This window comes from Oncorhynchus nerka, linkage group LG9b (genome assembly GCF_034236695.1).
Source record: "Oncorhynchus nerka isolate Pitt River linkage group LG9b, Oner_Uvic_2.0, whole genome shotgun sequence".
Classification (NCBI taxonomy): domain Eukaryota; kingdom Metazoa; phylum Chordata; class Actinopteri; order Salmoniformes; family Salmonidae; genus Oncorhynchus; species Oncorhynchus nerka.
Window position 1 is genome coordinate 2,129,060 of NC_088424.1, and position 9,901 is coordinate 2,138,960.

Below are 9,901 nucleotides of genomic sequence, written 5' to 3' on the forward strand. Positions count from 1 at the left end.
CTTGCAAGGTGGGAAATGGGGCATGGATGTGGGTACACATACCCATGATCCACTGTGGCCCCTCATGACAAGTTCCTTTTTTTATGGCCCCCACCCCCATCAAAGATGCCCATCTCTGGCCTAGCGCAACACCTAATTTAATGTGTGTGTACTTTCTAAAGGCACCGTATAAAGCAAACATTATCCCTTATGTCAAGCTAAGCAAATACTTAAATTGTTAAAGTATGTTCCAGAACAGTGAGTACAATATTTTTTTTCATAATATTTACTCCCCGCCCCCCATGTTTAAGGGGGTTAGCCATCAGCGCCATTTTTGCCCCTAACATATCAGGTCTTTCAGCAGTCTGACGGAGTTGATGTTAGACAAAAATCTGATGGAGCTCATGCTTTACGGAGTCAACAAAAAATGCATTTTTCTTCCTTTCAAGTGGTATAGACAGTAGCAATTTACACTGAACAAAAATGTAAAACCCAACATGCAACAACTTCAAAGATTGTACTGAGTTACAGTTCATATAAGGAAATTATTCAATTTATCATTCAATTTGGGAATTAACATATACATCTGTTGGTCACAAATATCTTAAAAAAGGTAGGGGCGTAGATCAGAAAACGAGTCAATATCTGGTGTGACCAACATTTGCCTCATGCAATGCAAAACATTTCATTCACATAAAGTTGATCAGGCTGTTGATTGTGGCCTGTGGAATGTTGTCCCACTCCTCTTCAATGGCTGTGCCAAGTTGCTGTCATACACATCAATACAGAGCATCCCAAACATGCTCCATGGGTGATGTCTGGTGAGTATGCAGGCCATGGAAGAAGTGGGACATTTTCAGCTTGCAGGAATTGTGTACAGATCCTTGTGACATTAGCCCGTGCATTATCATTCTGAAACACAAGGTGATAGCGGTGGATGAATGTCACAACAATGGGCCTTAGGAGCTAGTTGCGGTATCTCTGTGCATTCAAATTGCCATCAATAAAATGCAATTACGTTTGTTGTCCGTAGCTTATGCTGCCCATACCATAACCCCACCGCCACCATGGGGCACTCTGTTCACAACGGTGACATCAGCAAACAGCTCGCCCACACGACGCCATACACGCCACGCCGTCTGCCATCTACAGTTGAAACCGGGATTCATCTGTGAAGAGCATACTTCTCCAGCGTGCCATTGGCCATCGAATGTGAGCTTTGGCCGACTGAAATCGGTTACGACAATAAACTGCAGACAGGTCAAGACCCTGGTGATGATGACGAGCACGTAGATAAGCTTCCCTGAGACGGTTTCTGACAGAAATTCTCCTGTTGTGCAAACCCACAGTTTCATCAGCTGTCCAGGTGGCTGGTCTCAGACAATCCCGCAGGTGAAGAAGCTGGATGTGGAGGTCCTGGGCTAGCGTGGTTACACGTGATTTGCGCTTGTGAGGCCGGTTGGACGTACTGCCAAATTCTCTAAAACTTGAGACAACGTGGCATTGTGTTGTGTGACAAAACTGTCTTTTATTGTCCCCAGCACAAGGTGCACCTGTGTAATGATTGACATGCCACACCTGTCAGGTGGATGGATTATCTTGGCAAAGGAGAAATGCTCACTAACAGGGACATAAACAAATGTGTGCACCAAATTTGAGCGAAATAAGCTTTTTGTGCGTGTACAACATTTCTGGGTTCTTTTGTTTCAGCACATGAAACATGGGACCCACACTAGACATGTTGCGTTTATATTTTAGTTCAGTCAAGTTTTTCCTCAGTTGCTTTATTACTCTAACACCTAATTAAATATCTGAACAAAAATGCAAATGATATTTTAATCTATCAGGCAGATGAAGTTACATTACAAATGGCATTTAGTTACTTTTGATAAGGAAAGAGATAAACAAGTAATATAATAATAAAACAATAACTTTATTTAAAGAATAAGGTTATGGGAATATTTTGTCTCATTCAAACCTGAAAAAAGTACATGTTATATCATGCTACCATAACATTATATACACAACATTCATCAAGGATATTGTCATCAAAATTGAACTGGAATAACCAAATATTTTTAGGCATATAATAACAATAATTGGCTTTTCCAACTTTCTTCTTACATATATTCCACTAGGCCTAAAGACTAATACACGGAGTCAGAATGGGAACAAATTAAAATCCAAGCAAGAAAGGGTAAATGACCAGTGACAGTCTGAGCTACTGGGTGAAGACTAAGAGACGTCCCACTACTAGTACCTACTGTATGTATGACATGTACAATCAGGGATCAAGGTAAGACCCAAGTGCAGACTGTGTGAAGTAACAATGTTTATTGTAACAAAATAGGCCTATGTTACATGAACTATTCTCTGGTGGCACAGCTAGCTGCGATGCAGTGTCTTAGCCCACTGAGCCAAGACCCTAACGCTGTTAGGCTTGAACAAACAAGACTTGTTCAATCAGTCATTCACATATACACAGGCTCAAAATACAATGTTTTGAGAGATAAAATACTTTTTTGTCCATTCTGCCTGCCCTAACCTTGACTGCTGTCCTGTACCTTGAAAAGATCCTGAACCCTGAAACTTTGGATCTGGATTACTGACCTCTGCCTGCCCTTGAGATGAGGATGTCTGCAGTAAAACAGAGGCATTTTTTGTAGCAGACAAAGAGAACAGCTGCACATTACCATCAAACACAGTTGTCTCCTGAACTATTTAACTTGTTCAATATCCCATCCCACCGGGTATTGAAAAATCCCAAGAAACCCCTGTGGTTCTCTGTGGTTCTCTTCTCTCTCCCAGTGGTATAATTTCCAGCCCTTAGTTCTCCTCCTCTTGAACGGTCTACTCTTCCATAGACACTCTATGTCCGCTTGCCTTCTTTGGTAAACACAGAACAGGGCATGATTCACCCATGGATTATGCTTCTTCCATAGACAATGCACTCTTAGAAAAAAAGGTGATATCTAGAACCTACACAGAAAAAAACATTTTTTCACATGTTGAAAGTCACATGAAAAAATGATTTCTGAACACTTCACGTGATCACGTTTTCACATGTGTAGTTTCATGTTATCACGTTGCTTTACATGTCACATGTTATCATATAAGGTCACATGTGATCGCATGAAAACCTGTTCATGTGGTTATTCTGTATGGGCTAAAAGGGTTCTTTGGCTGTCATCACAAGAGAACCCTTTGAAGAACCCTTTTTGGTTTCAGGTAGAATCCTTTTGGATCCAGGTAGAACCCGTTTGGGTTCCATGTAGAACCCTTTCCACGGAGGGTTCTACATGGAACCCAAAGGGTTCTAGCTGGAACCAAAAAACAGTTATCCTATTTGGACAGCCACAAGCACGGTGGCCAGCACTGTTATTAACAATAACAGTAACAAGCACTGTTATTGGCACATTGTTCATGTGCCAATAACAGTATCTGAAGATGATGATTGAAAAAGTCAAGATGATTCTGGGAGGGCCGTGGAGTTGTTATACAGGAATAAAGCTCAAGGACGGCTGCCAGAACCACTCTTTAAGGCTCACCAATCCAATGAGTAGGTTCTTCACCAGAGAAAAGAGAAAAATAATCATAATAATCTAAAAAATTAAATAAAAATCCCATGGAACAATGTGCCAGAAAAATCTAGATCAAGCATGCCTTGAACTTCTTTCCACAGTCCAGACTCATCAGATGTATCTTTTACATCTTATGTGTCGTATACTCACAAAGGGTACAAAACATTAGGAACACCTTCCTAATATTGAGTTGCAACTTTTGTGCTCTGAACAGCTTCAATTCGTCGGGGCATGGAGTCTACAAGGTGTTTAAAGTGTTCCACAGGGATACTAGCCCCAATGTTGATGCAAATGCTTCCCACAGCTGTGTCAAGTTGGCTGGATGTCCTTCGGGTGGTGGACCATGGAAATTGTTGAGCACGAAAAACCCTGCAGTGTTGCAGTTCTTGATTCACTCAAACTGGTGCACCTGGCACCTACTACCATACCCCGTTCAAAGGCACTTATATCGTTTGTCTTGCCTATTCACCCTTTGAATGGCACACATACACAATCCATGTCTCAATTGTCTCAAGGCTTAAAAATCCTTCTTTAACCTGTCTCCTCCCCTTCATCTACACTGATTGAAGTGGATTTAACGGGGATCAAAGCTTTCACCTGGTCAGATTATGTCATGGAAAGAGCTGGTGTTCTTAATGTTTTGTACAGTCAGTGTACGTGTGGTGGGACGTTGCATGTCAGTGATTATTGAACTAAAACATAATAACGTATAAGACCTTGCTTGCTCAGTGGAAAAGCAGGTTTAGGTGGCATATACTGTAGAATCTGCAGTGAATACAATACAATGGACATGCTTGAAAAGTAGCCTTGAAAAGCAGAATTTCCTTTCAGTCTCTCTTTGCTATTAGAAAGGCATTTGGAGAGGTCCGCCACACATTAATGGTACCCTGGTTACCATGTTAAAAAGGGGTTTTGAGGCTCTTGAGTGAAATGTCAAACCTAATTACCATAAATTATGTGTGCAAGATGGGTCCATTAAACCACCCGCTTTGGGCTGGATGTGTCAATGTGCAGTTCATATATGCATAATCTATGAGCAGAATTATTGTATTACCTCAATTAGCCACGAAATCTCTATTTTGAAAGCGACTATTTTTCCGGACATTTTCCCAACATTGTTCCCCACCTGGGCCAGTCCCCTAACAATTCGTGTTCATAGCCAATGAGCTTAGCTCCTTGACATTAGAGCGACAGCTAGCAAGATGCACACACAGCAGAGTGAGACAGAGAGACCAATGACGTGGTGCACATATCTGCATGTAACATAGTACGCGATTTTCGGCGACCACTTTTGGCTTGTGAGCACTACTTTCAGAACTACTGGGTAAAAAGTATGCAAAAGTACTGAAGAATCTCTTTAATTACATTACCGGCATTCAACCTCTCTACAGATTGAAAAACATCTACATGGTTCAGATCCTCTTATGTTTATTACTCACTGATATGCATATGGAACATGTAGAACCAATACCAAAATAATAATTGTAAAATTAATTAAATAATTACTTTGTTGATCATGTTTAAGAATATTCCAACTCTGTGAAGCATATGCCATTTACTACTACATCTTTGGTATGAATTTTGACCATTTGTAACATTTTGTACCAGTTTCATCTCAGGACTTTTATTTTGAAAGGGAATCACAGCGAACACATTCTTGTTCTTGCTAGTTCTTCTTACTCTTGCTTGGATCACACAGTTGACAGTCGATGCTTTTTGTGCCAGGCAGCTTCCGTTCTGTTCCCATCCCAGAATGCATTGTGACTGTCAACAGACCACAATAAAGCCACTTACAAAACCTCTGGGTGGACATTGTGCACTGCTGAAGGAAAAACACAACAGTGATTGATAACATAGAAAACAAATGTGCAAAACCGAACGGACCAAGTAATACTATGAGCAGAGTCACTATCCTGGCATCCAAAGCGCTGGTCGGTGCACTAGGTGTTGTATATACAGTGTTTTCAGTGATTTCCCCAGGAGAAGAAAGGAAGAAGGAATTAATTCAAAATTTCCCTGAAGCTAACCCAGTGAGAATGGAGGATACAAGGAGGAGAAATGCCCTTGTGATGCAGTCGCTTAAAGATGCTGCTGAGGACAGTGACTTGGACAGAGCATTTGAGGTGGCCAGAAATGGACCATGGGTGTGCAGAAAAGGACACCAGAAATAGAGAAATGATCAACCTGCTGCCTTCTATTGAACGTCCAGATGAAGGGACAGATGACTTCTACAGAGTGGAAGTGTAGGCCCTGCCTCAAACTTATGTGCTCTCTGTCACTTGGGGCTGCATGGGAATTTGCCCTAAAACAGCCCTTCCCCCTTTTGAGGGGCCAAAATGTATCTCTCCCTCTCTACAGTATCCAGCCGACTGACAATTGGAATGTGTGAGAATAATACTATAGCATCCATGTTTGTTATCTATTTGAAAGTTGTTCATTGAGAAGAACTAACTAATACCTTGGATTCTCTCTCATTACCTTCTCATTACCATCTTATTGCACATGGTTTTACTATATTAAATGGAGTCAGATAGTAAGATGTATTAAATGTAGATTGTTAAATATTATTATCCCTACAGTAGTTACTGAGGCAAATCGTCTGCCATAGGCCTATAATCTTGATGTTCACTTCCTGTTAAAAGACACAAGATGTTTGCTCTGACTTTGGGTATGAATGTAAAGGAGTGCAAGTGCTTTGTTTCATCACATAAGATAGTGTTAAAAATAAAAAATATCAGTTTGCAAAATCCATGATTACTTGACCAAATCCTGTGTTACAGGGAAACAAAACATGTATTATAAGAATATTGTTGTTGGGTGTGTAACGGTTTTCTAGGTGTGGTGAAGGAGAGTCGGACCAAAACGCAGCGTGTAGATTGCGATCCATGTTTATTCAAACAAACGTAAACACGAAATAACACAAACACTACAAAACAATAAACGTAACGAAAACCGAAACAGCCTATACTTGTCAACTAACACAGCGACAGGAACAAAGACACTAAGGACAATCACCCACAAAACAACCAAAGAATATGGCTGCCTAAATATGGTTCCCAATCAGAGACAACGAAAAACACCTGCCTCTGATTGAGAACCACTCCAGACAGCCATAGACCTTGCTAGATCACCCCACTAGCTACAATCCCACTAGCTACAATCCCAATACATACCAAAACCCCAAGACAAAACATACCACAATACAAAAACCCCATGCCACACCCTGGCCTGAACCAAACATGAAGATAAACACAAAATACTTCGACCAGGGCGTGACAGGGTGATTAGCCATTGTTGCTGTAGATACTTTATTGTATGACGAGAGATCGTAAGGCACCTATAGGGTCATTACAGATAAGATAGTACTTTATTAATCGCCCAGAAGGGAAATGTTGATTGCACCAGCCAATACAGAGAACGCCAATAAATACATAATAAAACACAACTAAAAACACACTAAAAGTAGCACATACAGTACCAGTCAAAAGTTTGGACACACCTACTCATTCAAGGGTTTGTCTTTATTTTTACTATTTTTACAAACTATGAAATAACACATGGAATCATATAGTAACAGAAAAAGTGTTATATTTGAGATTGTTCAAAGTATCCACCCTTTGCCTTGATGGCAGCTTTGCACACTCTTGGCATTATCTCAATCAACTTCATGAGGAATGCTTTTCCAGCAGTCTTGAAGGAGTTCCCACATATATGCTGAGCACTTGTTGGCTGCATTTCCTTCACTCTACAGTCCAACTCATCCCAAGCCATCTCAAATGGGTTGAGGTCAGGTGATTGTGGAGGCCAGGTCATCTGATGCAGCACTCCATCACTCTCCTTCTTGGTCAAATAGCCCTTTCACTGCCTGGAGGTGTGTTTTGGGTCATTGTCCTGTTGAAAAACAAATGATAGTCCCACTAAACGCAAATCAGATGGGATGGCGGATCGCTGCAGAATGCTGTGGTAGCTATGTTGGTTAAGTGTGCCTTGAACTCTAAATAAATCACTGACAGTGTCACAAGCAAGCACCCACACACCATCATACCTTCTCCTCCATGCTTCATTGTGGGAGCCACACATGTGGAGATCATCCTTTTACCTACTCTACGTCTCACAAAGACACAGCGGTTGGAACCAAAAATCTCAAATTTGGAGTCATCCGACCAAAGGACATATTTCCACTGGTCTAATGCCCATTGCTTGTGTTTCTTGGCCCAAGCAAGTCTATTCTTCTTATTGGTGTTCTGTAGTAGTGGTTTGTTTGCAGCAATTAGGACCATGAAGGCCTGAATCACGCAGTCTCCTCTGAACAGTTGATGTTGAGATGTGTCTGTTACCAGAACTCTGTGAAGCATTTATTTGGGCTGCAATCTGAGGTGCAGTTAACTTATCTTATCCTCTGCAGCAGAAGTAACTCTGGGTTTTCCTTTCCTATGGCGGTCCTCATGAGAGCCAGTTTCATCATAACGCTTGTTGTTTTTTTCTGACTGACCTTCATGTCTTAAAGTAATGATAGACTGCCGTTTGGTCTTGGTCTTGGTCTTTTACCAAATAGGGCTATCGTCTGTATACCACCCTTACCTTGTCACAACACAACTGATTGGCTCAAACGCATTAAGAAAGGAAAGACATTCCACAAATTCACTTTTAACAAGGCACACATGTTAATTGAAATGCATTCCAGGTGACTACCTTATGAAGCTGGTTGAGAGAAGGCCATGAGTGTGCAAAGCTGCCATCAAGGCAATGGGTTGCTACTTTCAAGAATATCAAAAATAAAATATATTTTGATTTGTTTTACACTTTTTTGGTTCCTACATGATTAATTTAATAGTTTTGATTCATTTCCTAGTTTTGATGTCTTCACTATTATTCTACAATGTAGAAAATAGTAGAATTAAAGAAAAACCCTGGAATGAGTAGGTGTGTCCAAACTTTTGACTGGTACTATAAGTGTTCATGTTAAAATCCCTCATAGCATAAGGTAAAAATGATCTGTGGAAACATTCTGTTTGACTCCTAGGTAAAATTCATCTGTCTACCATTACACTGCAACGGTGCGAACAGATACTGTGGAGGGGGTGGCCAGTGTTGGTCTCTATGCTCTTGAGCTGCTTGAGGATCGGCTTATTCAGAATGGGGTCTAGATTGTCCATGTGGGTGCTGATGGAAGAACCAGCTTCTTTATGATTTTGTTCAACCTGTTGCCATCCTCCCTTGTGATATTAATCCTTAACAACGCATCATTACAATGATTTTATATTGACAAATTCCATGGTACAAAATATAATCAGTAAAATAAAGGTATTTCATAAGATACCTTTCAAATGGAAACACATGGACCTTCATAGTGGAGACTGAACCACCACTAGAGAGCAGCAAATGCTTGGCTGTTACTCTACAGGTTGTGGAGGTATATGACACTGGCAAATCCTATTTAAACCTATAACATATGAGAGAGTGAGTGTGTATGTCTTTGTCTGTCTGTGTATGTGTGTGTGTTTGTGTGTGCAGGTGCTCTGTCACAGCTGTGGAAGGCGGGTGGGTTGTGCTGTTGTGTTAGCACTTCCAAGTTCTCAGGAGGCCTTTCTGTAGTTTTACACCTGCCTGTTCACACTTTAGTCGAGCCAGACTGCTCACGTCGCTACCGCACCTCTCAACACTCCATCACACATTTCAGCCCATCTGTGGGAAGACTGGCCGCTATTTTTAACTGGCTGGTATTTTTCCTGTTATACTCCTCACAAAAGTAACACATTCTTCGAGTAATTTGATTGACAGTGATATAGAAGGGCTTAATTAAGAAAGGTGTTCCTGGAACATGCGGACTGTGTGTGTGTGTGTGTGTGTGTCCAAATGGGTACGTTTGTACGTACTGTGTGTTTGCATGCATATGTACTGTGTGTATGTTTTTACATTTGTTTGTACAGGGAGTAATTTAGTTTAATTTAACTGTACAGGGGAGAGGATCCGATGAAGGATTAAAAGGAAGGGGAAGCCAAGCCTGGGAAAAAAAGGCTTATTACAGCCTACGTGTTGTGGTAATTGCATTGTTTGCTCTATAACCAATTAGTTAATACACCACTGTGATATACAGTGCCTTCAGAAAAAAATCATACTCCTTGACTCATTCCACATTTTGTTGTGTTACAGCCTGAATTCATAGTTTATTAAATTGATTGTTTTTCTCACCCATCTGCCCATCTGCTGTTTTTCTCACCCACATGCAATACACCATAATGACAAATTGAAAACTTGTTGAACATGAAATACAGAAATATCTCATTTATATAAGTATTCACACCCCTGAGTCAATACATGTTAGAATCTCTCTGTGTCAC

The 9,901-nt window shown here is 40.8% G+C and overlaps 1 protein-coding gene across 1 annotated transcript; it reads left to right on the forward strand.

The window, feature by feature from the left end:
* The first annotated feature begins 5,351 nt into the window (after positions 1-5,351).
* On the forward strand, positions 5,352-6,301 carry LOC115114847 (ubiquinol-cytochrome-c reductase complex assembly factor 3-like). Its single transcript, XM_029643341.2, has one exon. It carries the CDS (start codon positions 5,456-5,458, stop codon positions 5,729-5,731), a length of 276 nt encoding a protein of 91 aa, XP_029499201.1. The 5' UTR covers positions 5,352-5,455; the 3' UTR covers positions 5,732-6,301.
* Positions 6,302-9,901: the final 3,600 nt, after the last annotated feature.